The 19,093-nt window shown below is 46.5% G+C and overlaps 1 protein-coding gene across 2 annotated transcripts in view; it reads left to right on the top strand.

The window, feature by feature from the left end:
• Positions 1-19,093, top strand: part of LOC122557058 (serine/threonine-protein kinase NIM1-like) — a 29,372-nt gene extending 10,279 nt beyond the window's left edge. Inside the window, exons 1-4 of one of the 2 annotated variants that reach the window (XM_043704314.1) lie at positions 634-986; positions 5,909-7,618; positions 10,671-10,939; positions 16,466-19,093. In XM_043704314.1, coding sequence (XP_043560249.1) covers positions 7,330-7,618; positions 10,671-10,939; positions 16,466-17,209 — 1,302 coding nt within the window. In that variant the 5' untranslated portion in view covers positions 634-986; positions 5,909-7,329 and the 3' untranslated portion in view covers positions 17,210-19,093. Of the gene's footprint in view, positions 1-633; positions 987-5,908; positions 7,619-10,670; positions 10,940-16,465 lie in introns of those variants that run through there. The other variant, XM_043704321.1, reaches the window with a different exon arrangement.

Consider the following 19,093-nt stretch of genomic DNA (forward strand, 5'->3'; position numbering starts at 1 on the left):
GCGAGGTCTTGCTTCCCCCCGAACTCTGTACCTAGATCCTCGACATCCTGATCCAAAGACCACAATCAGTAAGAATAGGCAACAGAACCTCCCCCATGATAACCCTCAACACCGGTGCCCTATAAGGCTGTGAACTCAGCCCCTTACTGTACTTCTTATACACGCATGACTGTGTGGCCAAATTCTGTCCCCACTCCATTTATAAATTTTGCTGATGACACCACTGTTGTAGATCAGCTCTCAAACAATGACGAGACAGAATACAGGAAAAAGATTGCGTGCTTAGTGGCATGGTGTAAAGACAATAATCTCTCCATCACCGTTAACAAATAAAGGAGCTGGTCAGCCAAGATCGAATCAGCAGATCCACTTCGTGTGTGAACTTCAATACCTCAGCCAGGAGCTCGGGGATCCTATTGACAACTGAAAAGGGCAGCGAGTTGTGTCAGGCAGTGGATCAATGGTGATGTCATTGGTGTCAATGGTGATGCTAGTAATGCAGAACGCCAGGTTAATGTTCTGGTGATGTGTGTTTAAATCCCACTATGGCAGAGGGTGAATTTGAGTTTAGCAACATCTGAAATAAAACTAAAGGTGACTTTGTAACCACATCAGTTCATTATTTTCCTTTAGGGAAGGATATTTGCCATCGTCACTTATACCTACTGTACATGTGACTCCAGACCCACAGCGGGAGTTGCTGAACCAGATGGGATCTTTTAATATCAAAATTAAAACTAAAGTGCTGCAGATGCTGGAAATCTGAAATAAAAATAGGAAGTGCCAAAGAAACAAGCAGCTTTGGCAGAATGTGTCAAGAGAGGAACAAAGTCAATGTTGCAAGTCCAGTATAACTCTTCTTTGGAATTGAAAAGGTTTTATGCTGTAGAAATATTAAGAGAGGTGGAGCAAGTGGAACAGATGGGAAAGGTGCCCAAGAGCAAAAAACAAAGGGAATGCTAATGGTGTTGGAGAAGGTATTAATGGTAAGTGTTAATTGCAGTTTGCTCTACTGGCACAAACAAAACCCATGCAAACCAGATATGTCAGCAAGGGGACTGCCAAGGAGGATATTAACCATTTCATAGTCATCATTCGTGATTTATTTATTAAATTCACATCCTTTGCTCAGATTTAAGATCCTAATTTGTCAATGTCATGTTCAAACTTCATATCATTTATTTTTGTTTGTTAATGGGATGGGGGGCATCACAGGCAAGGCCAGGATTAATTGCCCAGAGGGCAGTTAGGAGTTAACCATGTTGCCGTGGATCTGGAGTCACACACAGACCAGACCAGACGAGGATGGCAGATTTCCTTCCCTAAAGGGCATTAGTGAACCAGATGGGTTTTTACACAACAATCCAGCGATGGTCACTACTCTGCCAACTTTTATTCCAGATTTTTGTTTTAATTCAACTCAAATTTCACTCTCTGCTGGGGTGCGAGTTGAACTCACATCACTGGAACAATAACCCAGGGTTCAGATTTATAAGCCCAGTGACAATATCACTGCACCACAAGCTCCCTGATGGTCAGTAGTACTTTGATGATCGAGGAAAGAGTGGAGGTGGCAGTTTTTAATCATAACTTTAAAAAGGAACGCACACTTGATAAAACAATTGATGAAAAAAGGAGCACAGGGTTACAGCAGAAGTAGTGGGTCCAATCAGGTATCTCTTCCAACGGCACGGTGGCACAGTGGTTAGCACTGCTGCCTCACAGCGCCAGAGATCCGGGTTCAATTCCCGCCTCAGGCGACTGACTGTGTGGAGTTTGCACATTCTCCCAGTGTCTGCGTGGGTTTCCTCCGGGTGCTCCGGTTTCCTCCCACAGTCCAAAAATGTGCAGGTTAGGTGAATTGGCCATGCTAAATTGCCTGTAGTGTTAGGTGAAGGGGTAAATGTAGGGGAATGGGTCTGGGTGGGTTGCACTTCGGCGAGTTGGTATGGACTTGTTGGGCTGAAGGGCCTGTTTCCACACTTTAAGTAATCTAAGAATCAGTAGAAGAACAATGGGCCTCTCCTAGGCTGTAGCTTTCCAGCATTGTGTGTGCTTACCATGTGTTTAACAGCTGAGCACTATCTGCTAGAGTGGGATCTGAACCCATGTCCACCAGAGTTTGAATCTCGAGTTGACCAGTGCAGTGATGATACCCTTGGCTTCCATCTCTGCAAGTTTATTGAAGGGTAGGTGTTCTGAGACTGAACAGTGTCACACTAACAACATATAGGGGAGCTACGATTTCAAAAAAGCCAAGTCAGAAAAACACTGAAAGGCAATGATGTTAGCTCTACATTCTCCTTCACTGAAACTATCCTGTGGTTGACCAGTTGTGATAGCTGAGGATTGGTTCGATGAAATGTGAGATTAAGATGACAATAAAAGTGAACAATAAGAGAACAGGATTACTAATTTAGCACCTGAAATTTTTCCTACCCCAACCCCACACATACACACACACAGGCACAGACACAAACAAACATAGATACGCAAAAATAAAACCCAAATTTTGAGCAGAGAGAAAAAATAAACAGCAATACAGCTCTGTCGAAAATCCCAAAATTGGAAGGATTCCCCTTGCCCATTCTTTGATACCTCGTTGCTATTCACACAATGATGATCAGTCCTCAGAACGTCTGACTCAAAACGTTAACTCTGATTTTTCTCCACAGATGCTGCCAGACCTGCTGAGCTTTTCCAGCAATTTCTGTTTTAGTTTCTGATTTACAGCATCCGCGGTTCATAGAGTCATAGAGAAGTACAGCACGGAAACAGACCCTTCGGTCCAAACCATCCATGTTGACCAGATATCCCAACCCAATCTTGATCCACCTGCCAGCACTAGGCCCATATCCCTCCAAACCCTTCCTATTCATATACCCATCCACATGTGGCATGGCGGCTCAGTAGTCAGCACTGCCGCCTCACAGCACCAAGGTCACAGGTTTGATCCCAGCCTCGAGCGACTGTCTGTGTGGAGTTTGCACATTCTCCCCATGTCTGCGTGGGTTTTGTCTGGTGACTCCGGTTTCCTCCCACAATCCAAAGATGTGCAGGTCAGGTGAATTGGCCGTGCTAAATTATCATAGTTGTTAGGTACATTAGTCAGAGGAGGGGTGGGTTAGTCTTTGGAGGGTTGGTGTGAACTTGTTGAGCTGAAGGGCCTGTTTCCACACTGTAGGGAATCTAATCTATGCCTTTTAAATGTTACAATTGTACCAGCCTCCACCACTTACTCTGACAGCTCATTCCATCCACGCACCACCCTCTGCATGAAAACATTGTCCCTTAGGTCTCTTTTATATCTTTCCCCTCTCACCCTAAACCTATGCCCTCTAGTTCTGGACTCCCAGATCCCAGTGAAAAGACTTTGTCTATTTATCCTATCCATGCCCCTCATAATTTTGTAAACCTCTATAAGGTCACCCCTCAGCCTCCGACACTCCAGGGAATACAGCCCCAGCCTGTTCAGCCTCTCTCTACAACTAAAATCCTCCAACCTTGGCAACATCCTTGTAAATCTTTTCTGAACCCTTTCAAGTTTCACAATATCTTTCCGATAAGAAGGAGACCAGAACTGCACACAATATTCCCATCAGTCTTTAGTTCATTGGTTGCTTGGTTGGACCCCCAGGGTCTTCCTTTCCTGATGAAATCCATTCATGAAGGCAATGGCCTAGTTAGCATTATTATTAGACTCTTGATCCAGAGACTTAGGTAATGGACTGTGATGGAATCTGAGCAATTATAATGGACAATAAATGCTGGCCTAGCCAGTGACGCCCTCGTCCACTAAATGAATTTTTAAAATCACATTGTTTCAGATGCAGCAATTCATTTCACTTCTTCTGCCAAATCATCAAACAGTGTTTTCTGTTCTTTTTAATGCATTTCTCACATTTTCAGTCTGTAGATCAAAATAAGATGATGTGGTGTGGTGTCGTACACTCTACTGTATATGTGCTGGTGCACTCTGTCAGGGACTCGCAGGAGTGAACTTTTCAATAGGGCAGCCCCTGATAATCTGAAGCTGCATTTGAGTGGGAGGTAAAAGACATGTGAAAATAGAGTCGTTGCTTCCCTTTCATTCTGAGCCAGCACCTTGTAGTCAGTGCCTGTGTCGTGCTGCTCATTAAACAAGTGTTTGTATGGCCTACTTCATTCACCACTTCTTATTGATGAATTCTAAACTCTTGGTGCCCTCATTTCCTAGCTCATTATAATTTCCTCTCACCCCCCCCCTCCCCTCCCCCTCCCCTCCCAACCCTCCAAAACCTTGCATTCCTCTAATTCTGGTCTATTGAGCTTCCTTGGTTTAAATCCCTTTGCTACTCTCTCGCACGCACACACACACAGTTCACAAAGCTCCTAAAATCAACTCCTCAATGCAACACTCTGCTTCTCCGCCCAATCCCTCTATACCTGATGTGGTTCAGTGTTAAATAATCTCTGATAACACTCCTGTGAGGGACACCTTTACCACATTAAAGATGCTGAGCACAAGGATGGTTATTTTCTTAGAAACAGATTAGGAGCAGGGTAGGCCATTCAGCCCTTGATCATGGAATGCTCTGCCTGGAAATGTGGTGGAGGCAGGTTCATTTGGGCATTCAAGAGGGACATTGGATGGTTATTTGGATAGAAATGGTGTGCAGGGATATGGGGAAAAGGAAAGAGATTGGAACTAGGGGCTACTACTGGTGCAGGCATGATGGGCTGAATGACCTCCTTCTGTAATGTAACCATTCTGTGATCTGAGCATGCTCCAACATTCAATAAAGTCACATCTGATCTGATTGTAACCTCGCCTCCACCACTTCCTCTGGTAGCCCTATTGAGTCCAAAACCAGAGGACAGAGGTTTACGGTGAGAGGGGAAAGATTCTAAAAGGACCTCAGGGGTAACTTCTTCATGCAGAGTGTGGTGTGTGTATGTAATGAGCTGCCAGAGGAAGTGATGGAGACTGGTACAATTGAAACATTTCAAAAGCATCTGGATGGGTATATGAACAGAAAGGGTTTCGAGGGATATGGGCAAAATGCTGGCAAATGGAACTAGGTCAGATTTAGATGTCTGGTCGGCACAGATAAGTTGGACTGAAGGACGTGTGTCCATGCTGAATGACTTTATAAAAGGTTATTGTGATGCAGTAGTCATGTCCTTACCTCTTTTGGAAGTATTGTCACTGCCATTAGGGAGGAAATGTGACAGACAATTTTTCCAGCACAAGATTCCACAAAAAAAAACAAACATCTTTCTGTCTTTATGCAAAGGACTGTTCACATTCCATGTACCTTTCTGTGAAAGTGGTTCCTGATTTCAGCCCCTGAATGACCTCACCCTGATTTTGATTAGATTAGCTTAGTTACAGTGTGGACACAGGCCCTTCGGCCCAACAAGTCCACACTGACCCTCTGAAGAACAACCCACCCAGACCCATTCCCCTACATTTACCCTTTCACCTAACACTACAGGCAATTTAGCATGGCCAATTCACCTAACCTGCACATTTTTGGACTGTGGGAGGAAACCCACGCAGACACGGGGAGAATGTGCAAACTCTACACAGACAGTTGCCCGAGGCAGGAATTGAACCATGTCTCTGGCGCTGTGAGGCAGCAGTGCTAACCACTGTGCCACCGTGCCACCCGCAGAGCAATTAGTGAGAGTCCACAGTGAGATTGCACCTGATCTGTGACCAAAGGAAATTCCAATGTCATTTTAAACAGGCCAATTAAATCACCACCAACCTTTCGAGCTCACGGAAATACTATGTTTATGCAGTCGGTGCTCAGAGTTTGAGCCTTGCCGCATCTGCTATTATTCTTTCAAATCGTTTATTCTGAAAGTCATAGTCCTGTGAAAAACTTTGGTAACTCAAGATTTGTCTGACTTATTCCTGCAGGGTGAATTGTCACGATCAAACCCTCTCAGATTGGAGCAGTTACTGAGGCAATGTCTGTACAAAGATGATGGAGACAGAGCGAGACAGCTGACAGAGAATTAGAGGTTTGACCTCCTGGGACATTTTACCTTTGACCTGGCTACTCCCGCCACTGTCAGCACGGAAAAGGCCAGTGAAAAGAAACTGATTTGCAAAACAGATATCAAATCGAGCGAGGAAAGGCATACTTTCCTTTTCCACATTCCTCCAGTTTCTCTACCAGCTCAGATACTACCAATCATTACCCAGCAAAGAGGCAGTAAGTCGCCTGTCAATGCCCCTGGGGTTTGCGAGGCAGCTTCTAAACAACACCAGAAAAATGAAGCTGAGCTGACAGTGCAAAAAGAGGTGTGCACAGCGGCTCAGACAAACGGAAGGATTATAATCAACTGACTTTTGAAGCTCAGAGAGTGAGAGAGGCTTTTCTCCACTGGACCGACTGCCAATAATGAAGGTGTGCTAAGCCAATACGTACCTGCACCATCTCTGCACCTGACCTGCTATATCTCCCTCCCATGAGTGAAGTCTCCTGGGTACATTAGTTCCTGCTCACCTGTTTCCTGAGGGATGTTGGAACATGAGGCAGCTTTCAGTAAATATAAAGGAAGGGCTGAAGGATGTATGTTTTGAGTGACAGGCTTGCCCCCTTGCTGGTGAATCTCCAATGAAGTCTCCACCAACAGACAAGAGGAAGCTGCGCCCAGTCTGTGCTCAGAGAAAAATAACTACTCTGTCAAACTATCCATAGACCTTCCTTCTCATTCTGTGGTTTGTCCATTCTAGCCCGTTTAACGCTCTTACCTGGAAGGCAGTGAAGGGCCTCATGGGAAACAGGAGGCCCCTGAAGGCCAAGTTATTCCATGGCCTGGACCTTGAACGCCAGCTGAGAAAGAGTTGCATTTATATAGTGACTTGCACGACTTCAGGACATCCTGGACCACTTGATTAGCCAATGAATTACTTTTGAAGTGTCATCACTGTTGTAATATTTGGAAACCTGGCAGCTGATTTGCATACAGCAAGATTCCACAAACAGCAATACAATATTAACCAGATAACCTGTTTTTTTCTAAGTGGTATCAGCTGAGGGCCCTGCTCTACAAAGTCGTGACCATGGAACTTCTCACACCCATGTGAGAGAGTCTGATTTGTGGATCCTTCATTTACAAAATCTGCGCCTCCCTTTGACAGTGTGCTAGGATTGTCAGCTTTGATTTTTCTCTGTTGTACCCAAGACCGGGAGTGGGATTTGAACCCAGAACCTTTTCATTCATCTCCGCAGTCAGAGTATTACCCACCAGGGCACGGGCCAAGATCCAGGTGGGATGTAGGCTTAGAAAGGAGAGCCCATTCTGAACGCGGAGAAGTGCCCATTCCAGACTATGACCACAGTCTATGCCAATGGTGGCACCATGGTGAACCAGCACTATCCCCAGTGGAGTCGGGACAACAGCTCGGAGGACAGCACTCGGCCGGAGATCTTTGAGGAGGAGGCTGGGCAGCCACGTAGACTGACCCCTCTGGAGAAACTGTCACAGGAGATGGCGCACGATGAGCGGGCGGTCAAGGAGCTGACGCTGGGGAAGCGGATCGGGTTCTACCGCGTGCGAGGCGAGATCGGCAGTGGAAACTTCTCACAGGTCAAACTCGGCGTCCACTTGCTCACCAGAGGTAACGAGAGCCCCCAAGAACCAGGGGCTGCTCTGTTGTGACGGTGTGCCCGGCCGCTCACTGCTGACTGATGCTCAGCAAAGTAACGACAGCAGCCTGTGTCCAGCGTCTTCAATACGGTCACAATCATCCTGAGGCATTTCAGCCCAACACTATCAAATAGCAAAACCAAATACACAACGGCCAGAAACCCGAGACAAAACAGCAAGTGCTGGAGAAACTCAGCAGGTCTGGCAGCATCTGTGGAGAGGGAAACAGCGTTAATGTTTCTGATGATTATATTAGATTAGATTAGATTACATTACATTACAGTGTGGAAACAGGCCCTTCGGCCCAACAAGTCCACACCGACCCGCCGAAGCGCAACCCACCCATATCCCTACATTTACCCCTTACCTAACACTATGGGCAATTTAGCATGGCCAATTCACCTGACCTGCACATCTTTGGACTGTGGGAGGAAACCGGAGCACCCGGAGGAAACCCACGCAGACACGGGGAGAACGTGCAAACTCCACACAGTCAGTCGCCTGAGGCGGGAATTGAACCCGGGTCTCTGGCGCTGTGAGGCAGCAGTGCTAACCACTGTGCCACCGTGCCGCCCATAAAGTTTTGAGTCCATTGACCCTTCTTTGGAACTGTTCTGGGGTTCTGGTTCACTGCCGAAACATTAACGCTGTTTCTCTCTCCACAATGCAGCCATACCTGCTGAGTTTCTCCAGCATTTTCTGTTTGTCGTCTCAAACAGCAATTTGACAGTGAGACCGTCAGGGCAATGTTAACACAGAAGGAAGGTCAAAGTGGAAAGATGTGATGGGCATCGTAAAGCAGGAGAGAGAGAGACCGAGAAAGAGACGGAGAGTTTAGGAAGCAAATTCCAGGGTTTCAGGCCCAGGCAGGTGGTGGAGCAATTAAAATCGGGAATGGTCAAGAGTTATAGAGTCATAGAGATGTACTGCACGAAAACAGACCCTTAGGTCCAACTCATCCATGCCGACCAGATATCCTAACCTAATCTCGTCCCACTTACCAGCACTTGGCCCATATCCCTCTAAACCCTTCCTATTCAGTTACCCATCCAGATGCCTTTTAAATGCTGTAAATGTATCAGCCTCCACCCCTTCCTCTGGCAGCTGGAGTTAGTGAAGGGCAGAGATCTCGGAGAGGCTGACACAGACACAGAGGGAAAAAACCATGGACCTGGCATCAAGGGTGAAGTTTGAAAATCCCCGTGGGTGAACGGAAGTGAAATTAGATGTGGAGTAGAGATGTGAAGGAGCTGAGATGTACAGAGGGTAGGACCTGGGAGGTTCACTCAGCCAGGAGAGGGCTGCAATTTTGATAACTGAGTCTAGCAGAAGCACAGTATTTGATTATCCCTCAAATAGGTCAAAAGGAACAGGATACAATACTGGGAGTCCAGAATAGGATTTGAGACCACACTGCTAAATGAGCCCACAAGCTGTGTATAGTTAGTGAAGAGGCAAGACCGATCAATTAGGAGCAACGGTTCAATACAGCAGACAGAGGGAAGAGAAAGAATACCACCCACCCCCAGGTTCATGGTGGGGTTGTCACCATTGCTTCCTGATTGTACCACACACACAGAACAGAAAATATGTTATTGAAATTCTTTCATCAAACACTCCCAAGATAGAGACAGCATGGGGTTAGATACAAAGCATTGCAGTGTATCCCTCTTTGCTGTTTTTAAGAAATGAACTGATTGGACCTACCTGCTGTTTTCTATAAGTCCTGAGAGAGAGAGAGAGAGGAATGCAGGAGCAAACTGGTGCAGATGTTGGAATCTGTACTTAAAACTGAGCAGCTCTGATAGAGTCATCTCGACCGGAAATGTTAGCTTGCTCTCTCTCCATGGATGCTGCCTGACCTGCTGTGAGCTCCAGCATTTGCTGTTTTCAGTTCGAGAGAGAGAGAGCAGTCCTTGAACCTAATCAGTCTAGTCAGGATATAAACCTGTGGAAAGTGAGTGTAAAGAGCCCATTCTCCCTTATTGTTCATGAGCATTTGGGTAGATCCAGTTCCATGTTAATGAACTGGATCGAACACTCAGTTGCTGGGTGTTAATTGGTCATTGCATCTCAGGCTGGAATTTACATTAGTCTGTATTCACTGACAGGAGTGCCAGAGAGGGAGGAGGTGGACGACCAAGCATGGATGGGGGAATATGACTTGATAATTGGGAGGCTGGAAGAGGGGGAGCCTTTGTCTCCCCAATACAGCTTGTTGGCAATCCTTCATCCTCACTGCCCAGCCCCCGTTCCATGTCCTCACTTCCTTCCATCTCTCATTCTTACTGACTATGTTCTCACCAGCCCCATCCTCACTGACCCCAACCAGTCCTCACTCCCCTCCATCCTCATACTCCCTATCTTCACTCTCACATTCTCATTCTTCCCCATCATCACACTCCCATCCTCACCCATAGCCATTCTCACTTCCCTCCATCCACAACTCCCCTACATCCTCACATCCCCCTTCCTCCATCCCCATCCTTCGCCCATCCCCACTCCACTCCCTATCCTCTTGCCCCACATCCTCTCCCACCCCCACCCCCATCTTTGCTGCCTCAATCCTCACTCCCACCACGCATGTGGGCGTGCACACTATATCATTGAACTTTGACGTTGTGGCACTGCTGGAATCGTACACGCGTGAAGTCTGAGGGTATTGGCAGACACTGCTTTTCATTCAGCACTTGGGTCGGGGAGTGATAATGCTCCTGCACCACTCTCTCACTAAATTATTTTGTGTTACCAGGAAGTAACCCTTTAAAGAGGATCTGTAACAAAAGAAAACCCGAAAAATGACATTTACACAAAATTGGGATAGAAATGTAGTTTTGGGGAGTTGCTCGAACCCGGTGCAGCAATCCCTTTTAAGAAGTACTCGAGGTATTTCATTAAGCAAGCCCATGGCCCTTTGTATCTTAACAATATCATTGACATGCCATTGGTATCAATCTGTGTTTGTACCTGAGTCTCCTTGCAGAGGGAGAGGTGGTGTGACCTCGTTTCTTTCTCACATTTAGAGAAAGTCGCCATCAAGATATTGGACAAGGCAAAACTGGGACAGAAGACCCAACAGCTGCTGTCTCGGGAGATCTCCAGCATGGAGCGCCTACACCACCCCAACATCATCAGGCTCTACGAAGTGATCGAGACTTTGTCCAAACTTCACTTGGTCATGGAGTATGCTGGTGGGGGCGAACTGTTCACCAAAATCAGCACCGAGGGCAGGCTCTCCGAGGAGGACAGCAAGGTGGTCTTTGCACAGATTGTCTCAGCTGTTAAACACATGGTAAGCACACACAATGCTGGAAAGCTACAGTCTAGGAGAGGCCCATTGTTCTTCTACTGGTTCTTAGATTACTTAGATTACTTACAGTGTAGAAACAGGCCCTTCGGCCCAACAAGTCCACACCAACTCGCCAAAGTGCAACCCACCCAGACCCATTCCCCTACATTTACCCCTTCACCTAACACTACAGGCAATTTAGCATGGCCAATTCACCTAACCTGCACATTTTTTGGACTGTGGGAGGAAACCGGAGCACCCGGAGGAAACCCACGGAGTTGAATTAAAACAAAAATCTGGAATAAAAGTTGTCAGAGTAGTGACCATCGCTGGATTGTTGTGTAAAAACCCACCTGGTTCACTAATGCCCTTTAGGGAAGGAAATCTGCCATCCTCGTCTGGTCTGGTCTGTGTGTGACTCCAGATCCACGGCAACATGGTTAACTCCTAACTGCCCTCTGGGCAATTAATCCTGGCCTTGCCTGTGATGCCCCCCATCCCATTAACAAACAAAAATAAATGATATGAAGTTTGAACATGACATTGACAAATTAGGATCTTAAATCTGAGCAAAGGAAGCTAAGGGGGTATGAGCAGTAAGGTGGATTGGGAGATTATGCTAAAATATTGATCAGTTGACAAACATTGGCTGATATTAAGAAATACTACAAGGTCTACAACAGACATACATTCCTTTAGGGCACAGACACCCAAATTAACATAAAAATATTAAAGATCGCATTAGATGAAGCAAAGTGGCTGGTAAGATTGTGGAATATAGCCTGAGGATTGGGAACAAGTGAAGCCCCAGCAAAGGAAGTCCAAGAAACTGATGAGGAAGAAAGAGGAGAATATAAATGTAAGCAGGTGCGCAATATAAGAGTGGACTGTGAAAGCTTCTATTGTTGTGGCAAAGAGAAAGGTTTAGTAAAGATGAATGTAGGCCTGGTTTAGAGGGGGAGCCAGAAAATCTACTGTGGAAAGAAGAGATATGCAGGAGAAACTTTGCAGTAAGAGGACAAAATAAAACTGCAGATGTTGGAATCCAAAGTAGCCTGGCGGCTGGAAGAACACAGCAGGCCAGGCAGAATCAGGAGGCTGGAAGGACACAGCAAGCAAACAGCATCAGGAGGTGGAGGGGTCAATATTTTGGGTTTAACCCTTCAGAAGAGTTACTCCCAAAACGTCGACTCCTTCACCTCCTGATGCTGCCTGGCCTTCTGTGTTCTTCCAGCCTCCTGCTGATTTAGTTCCAGTAAGAGGAAGCAGACAATCTGCTAGAAATTCTAGCTCACCAACGGACGGTGAAACTGAAGATCTAAAAGATGTCAGTATTAGTAAAGAGATAGTACTCGGGTTGATATATCTCCTGGACCAGCTGAGCTTCATCCTCAAGTGTTGAAAGAAGTCGGAATTGGGAAAATGGATGCATTAGTGGTTATTTTTTGTAATTCTACAGAATTTAGAAAGGATCCTACAGACTGGAAGGTGGGAAACATAACTCCACAATTCAAGAAGGGAGGAGGAGGGAGAGTAGAGAATTACAAACCTATTAACTTGATGTCAGTGTTAGCCAGTATTAGGAAAAAGTATTAGAATCCATTATAAATGCTAGTCAGGCCTCAGCTGTGTGCAGTTCTGGTCACCACATTAAGGGAAGGATATGATTTGAGTAGAGAAATTGGAGGGGAGATTTACCAGAGTGTTGCCTGGGCTGGAGGGGCTGAGCTATGAGGAAAGATTGAATAGACTGAGTTGGCTTTCCTTGCAGCAGTAAAGGCTGAGAGGGACCCGAATAGTGGTGGAAAAGGATAGGTGGGGCATAGATAGGTTGGATGGGAAAGGCTTTTCCCATTTGTGGTGGAATCAATAGCTGTGGGCTGTAAATTTAAGGTAAGAGGTAGAAGTTTAAGAGGAGAGTTGAGGGTGATGAGAGTCTGGAGCTCACTGCCTGAAAAGGTGGTTGGGTCAGAAATTTAAGCAGCTTTTTGATATGCACTTGCATCACCAGTGCCTCCAATGCTTTGGGCCAAATGCTGGAAAATGGGATTGGTGTAATCAGACCAACACGGACACAATGGGTGGAATGGTCTCCTTCTGTACTGTACATGTCTGTCGGTCTAATAACATGATAATTGGGCATTTAGACATGAATGGCAACATTGTGCCGAGTCAGTGTGGGCTTATGAAAAGGAAATCCTGTTTGATAAACTTGGAGTTTTTTGAGGATGTTACTTGTAACATATTTATTTCATTTTCACTCAGCTTTTGATAAAGCCCTCCATAAGAGGTTAGAAAATAAAATTAAAGCTGTTTGGATGTGACGGAGAATAGGGCTTTTGCCAGAAATGTCGATTTTCCTGCTCCTCGGATGCTGCCTGACCTGCTGTGCTTTTTCAGCACCACTCGATTCTAAACTCTGGTTTCCAGCATCTGCAGTCCTAGACCCAACCATCTTCAGCTGCTTCATCAGTGACCTCCCCTCCATCATAAGGTCAGAAGTGGGGATGTTTGCCAATGATTGCACAAGGTTTAACATCATTCGTAGCTCCTCAGACACTGAAGTAGTCCATGTCCAAATGCAGCAAGAACTGGACAATATCTAGGCTTGGGCTGTAGAGTGGCAGGTAACATTCAGGCCACACAGATGCTTTGCAATAACCTTTTCCAATAAGAGACAATGCAACCAACACTTCTTGACATTCAATGGTGTTACCATCATGGAATCCCCCACTATCAACATCCTGGGGGTCACCATTGACCAGAAACACTTTATGTAAAATAATCATCATCCAATATGAGGCTTGTGGGCAGAACCTGACCCTCTAGAGATAGCAGGGCAGGTAAGGGGTTGGCAATAGAGGGATGCCCACCTTTTCCTTGCCACCTCGAAAATTGAGTTCTGGGTGGGATGGCCCATGGATGGCCTTCCCATCCCATCACCAGTATCTGGTCTGTATGGGTGATCTTCCTGTACACACTGGTCTGGAGTTCACCGGTAGGTGTGTTCCACTAATATGTCCAGGAAGGGAGTCTGCTGTGAACTTTATTGCGGTGAGGATCTTATTGATGTGGTGGTGGATTTCTTCCAGATTGTACGTTTAATGATGGCAAAGTCATCTACATACCAGAGCCAGAGTTTGGGCTGGATGGTGGGGACAGCTGTCCATTCCAAGCATTGCATTACTGCTTCTGCTATCAGTCCTGATATCGGGGACCCCATTGGTGTGCCGTTAGCTTGTCTGTACACTTGTCCATTGACTGTAAAGTGAGTTTTGAGGCATAGGTGTAGTAGTACTGGCATGCTGTTCTGTTTGATGCTGCTGGTGTCTTTGGTGTCCCAGTAACCACTTTGTCCATTAATGTGGCATTGGTATCCTTGGCTAGGTCACTGTCTACAGATGTCAAGAGCGCTGTTACATCAAATGAAATCATTATTTCATCCTCCTCTATTGTGGTATTTCTGATGATGTTGAGGAACACTTGGGAGGAGTGAATGGAGTGGTTGGAGAATTCTGTTAGGTGTTTTAGTCTTGTTAGTCCTTGGCTCACCCGGAGGTAGGTGTCCCTGGGAGTGAGAGAATAGCTCTGAGAGGTGCTCCTGCTTTGTGAACCTTGGGTAGTCTGTAGAATCAGGTTGGGTTGGATCCGTTGGGTTTCTTCTTTTGCAGGTTTGTTTTGCTGATGTCTCCTGCGCTGTGTACAGAAGTTGCTTTGGTTTCATGGTAATCCTATTCTTGAGTTATGGGGTTGTGTCTATCGCCATCTGTTGGTAAGTAGCAGTATCATGGAGTGGTTTGTTTGCTTTCTCCATGTACTGATCCCTGTTTCGTATTACTGTCATCCTTCCTTTGTCCGCTGGTAGTATTACTATGTTCTCATCCCTTTTGAGTTTCCCCAGTGCTTTCCTTTCTTCTGTGGTGAGTGTGATCCAGTTTCCTGTTCTGCTTAGAGTGGGAGCTATCATCTGTCTGATAGTCTATTGTGTTTCTTCATCCAGTCCGTGGATTTTCAGTGTGGCCTATCATGCTGAAGGAAGTTGGTTTTTCTAGCACTTTTGTCGTTAAGGTTTAGTCCACGTACCAGGATGGATTTTCCTGAGTCTTTGAGTGGTCTGTCTGAGAGGTTCTTTATCCATGTCTCTGTGTTGTCTGTATTGTTGTGGGTGAGTTTTGATCATTTTTCCTGTAGTGCTTGTCTTTTGCTAGGTCTGGTCCTGTGTTGTTGTATGGCCTTGGCTTGTTCTAATGGGTTGTCCATTCTGGGTCGGTGGTATTGGAGGACAGAGTGTTTTGGCGCGCAATTTCTCATTTATATTTGTGGAGACGGTTGTGGATATCTGTGATCATAACCCTTAGCATTTTGCAGCCATTCTGTCCTGCTGTTTTTCTTGCCTGCTGGCTGTTGACAGGCGTTTTGTATTTTAAATTTGTTGGCAGTACCTGTTTCCTAAGACATTCATGTAGAAAGTACAGTTCTTCATACATGGCTTTCAGGCAGGTGGTGTTGGTCTCCCATCGTTGGGTTAGTTTGAGGGTGTCACGCCCATAGGTATTTCGAGTTTTTGAAAAGATTTGTAACTCAGGTTGTGGATGAGTAGATTTGTTAGCCGAGTCGGTGTGGTTTTCTGCAGACATTTTGTTGCCTTGCTAGGTGACATCATCAGTGCATCTTCGATAAAGTGTTGGTGGTCTGTCCCACCTGGTATTTACGTGGCTTTTTTGGGTACTTCCGGTTCTGTGTCTGAGTGATTTGTATATGCGGTCCAGTTCAATGTGTTTATTGATTGATTTCCGGTTGAAGTGCCAGGCTTGAAGGAATCCTCTGGCGTGTCTCTGTTTCACCTGTACTGGGATGGTTATATCATCCCAGTTGCATTTGTATCCTTTGTTGTCTGTGTGGTTTGAAGTGAGACACTACTGCTGCATCTGGCAGTGGCGAGCTAATGTTTGTGCACTCGTTCAATCAGTTTTCTTCCTGTTTGTCCTATGTAGTGTTTTTCACAGTCATAGAGATGTACATGGAAACAGACCCTTTGGTCCAACCCAGCTGGTGAAAGGTGTTCACTGGTTTATGGGCCACTAAGTTTCCCTGCGTTCTGAGTAGTCAGGTAGTCATTTCTAATATGTCTTTGATATATAATGTGGTCACTATTTTGTCTGGTAATGTAGTGTTTTCTTCTTTTAGATTTGTTAAGTAAGTATTGGAGGATAGTGCTCTTGGGGCACCTATTTTGTTTAAATGCCTTGAATAGGTGTTCCTGTTCTGTCTTCTGGAGATCTGGGTTGCTGTAGTATGTCATTGCTTATCTGAATAATGTTCCAACACAGCTCCGTTTGTAGGTGCTGGGGTGGTTGCTGTTCTAGTTCACTAGCTGGTCCTGTTCCCCACACCTCAGCTGCTGCCAGGGCTGCTGACACTTCTCCAGCAGTTTCCATGTCAGATTGCCAGTGCCCGCGGTGGTTTGATTTTATTTGACCGGTTGTGATTCCTGTCTCCTTCCCCCCTCCCCCACCCTCACTCTCGCAGCACGAGAACAACACGATTCACCGGGACCTGAAGGCGGAGAACGTTTTCTACGTGACCAATAGCTGTGTGAAGGTGGGCGACTTTGGTTTCAGCACCACGTGCCGCAGGGACCAGCTGCTCAGCACCTTCTGCGGCTCACCCCCCTACGCCGCGCCCGAGCTTTTCCGCGACGAGAATTACGTGGGGATCTTCGTGGACATCTGGGCTTTGGGGGTGCTGCTGTACTTTATGGTGGTGGGCACCATGCCCTTCCGGGCAGACACTGTGGCCAAGCTGAAGAAGTGCATCCTGGAGGGCAGCTACCAATTGCCACAGCATCTGACTGAGCCGTGCCAGAGGCTGATCCGTGGTATCCTGAGACCGGCACCTACCGAGCGGCACACCGTGACTCAGATCGCCCGCAGTGAGTGGATGGGAGGCGTCCGGCTCCCGAAGGGCCACGAGCCCTTCCGGCTGGACCCCTCACACCTGGCCGGCTGTGCCGAGGCTCTGAGGGGGGACCAGGCCGAGGTGAAGCGGGCGCTGACCCGCCTGGGGGTGACAGACACCCACATCCTGGACAACAGCGGCAAGGACTCACGCAGCCCCATCACGGGCATGTACCGCATTGTGCTGCACCGGGTGCAGAGGAGGAGAGCCCCTGACACCGTCCCGGCACTCTCCCGGCAACTGGCTGGAGCCAAGGAGCCGAGGAAAGAGCGCGGGATGGCGCGGCAGACCTCCAAGCTGTGTTTGATTTTGTAAGATGAACCAGAGGGGCAGGTCTCACCAGCTTCCCGAGAAGGAAGAACGATTTTCTATTTTGTAACAAGCTGTAACTGTCACTTGCCAATAGATTGGTGCCCAGTGGGCATGTGTTTTTGTGTTAAATATACCAGAGGTGCCCAGAGGGAAACCAATAGCTTGGACTGCAAGGTTGGATTTGGATCTAAGCACTTCAATACCACAACAAACCACCAGCAAAATTGTCCTCCTTGTTGTTTGACCAAAGCTTCCATTTTTAAAATTCTTATCCTCGGATTCAGATTCCTCCATGACCATTCTGTGTTTCCACCCTCAGTCTGACAACCCTTCAAAATCTCAGGGTTCCCTTTGCGCCAGTTCCTTGTATATCTTCTAATCCTTCCTCCCCAGAGCTCAGGCAATGGACAGTCACACCCTCACTGAACGACAAATAGCTTGCAAGCATTGTTTGCCTCCTTGTCCTGGTCCTGTGATCCTTGTGGGTGGATGTGCTATTCTGGCACTGAGCTCAACAATTCCCCCTCCAAACGTCTCTCTCTCCCTTTTGGCTCCTTCACTTCCCGTTTGAGCATCTGCTCAAGAAAGAAGAGACCTCCCATAGAGGGAGTGCAGCAAAGGTACACTGAACTAATACTGCCAGTATTGTCCCATACTTTACCTGGGCCTGTATTCATTATAGTTTAGAAGGGTGACAGGGGATTTGATTAAAACGTATACAATTCTAACAGGGCATGACCGACTAGATGCAGGGAGGATGTTTCCCCCAGATGGGGAGTCTAGATCCAGGGGATAGAGTAGACCAGGATACAGAGTAGACCACTGCAGATTAAGATGATGAAATATGTTTCCATTCAAAGTGATCTTGTGGAATTGTCTATCACAAAAGGCTGTGGAGGCCAAATCACTAGATATATTCAAGAAAGAGACAGATATACTTTTAGATTTTGAGGCACCAAAGGGTATTGGAAGAAAGCGGGATTATATCATTGAGTTAGAGGATCAACCACGATCATATTGAATTTTGGAGCAGGTTTGAAGGGCCAAATGGTCTACTCCTGCTCCTAGTTTCTATGTATGTTGCAATAACTAAACTCATCTCTACATCAGTTGTCCTAAGATTTCCCCTTGTGTTCTGTTTGTCGGGGCCAGCACAACATCAAGGGCTGAAGGGCCTATTCTGTGCTGTACTGTTCTACGTTCTCAGTTTGGACTTGGGGGAAGTCCCATAGGTTGTTTTTCTCTTTGGAAGCTCACGTATTGAGGATGGGGAGGGGGTTAGTTAATGTTAAATGTCAAACAAACACAGTATTGGTTTAAACTCTGAACCTTTGTCTCTGGGGTCTGGTTTGACAATTCGGGGACAGCTCAACCGGAGGAAACCCTCAATGATAGTGCGGCATGAGTTGAGTTTGTTGTGGGGTTGGGCCGGGGCGGAATTGAATTCCTTGTTGTCAGGGAGCCACAACACAAAACTCGGAAGGTCACCGTGGTGTAGCAGAATGGGAATGGGGCTAAGGCTCAAGATGGGAGCTGTGGAAAGGAAGCTAACCTGTTCCACCACAAGAGGTAGATCATGACCAATCTGAAATCAACTCCGTTATCCCTTCATACTCTCACCCAGAAAAAACCTTTCAGTCTTTAATCTCCAATTGGTCCACAGCACCAAAGCAGAGACAGAGTTCCAGGTTTCCACTGGACTTGGTGCAAGTACTTCCTGACATCACCGTTCATCGGCTTCTGCTCCTAATTCATGTGTTCTTTCTCTTCTCTCTACTTAAAGGACAATGATGGCCTGGTGCTCTACTGTTAAACCAGGTAATATTCTGGGATCCAGCTTCAGATCTCATCATGGCAGATGGTGGAATCTGAATTCAATAAAAAAAA

The sequence above is a fragment of the Chiloscyllium plagiosum genome, chromosome 2 (genome assembly GCF_004010195.1).
Source record: "Chiloscyllium plagiosum isolate BGI_BamShark_2017 chromosome 2, ASM401019v2, whole genome shotgun sequence".
Taxonomy (NCBI): domain Eukaryota; kingdom Metazoa; phylum Chordata; class Chondrichthyes; order Orectolobiformes; family Hemiscylliidae; genus Chiloscyllium; species Chiloscyllium plagiosum.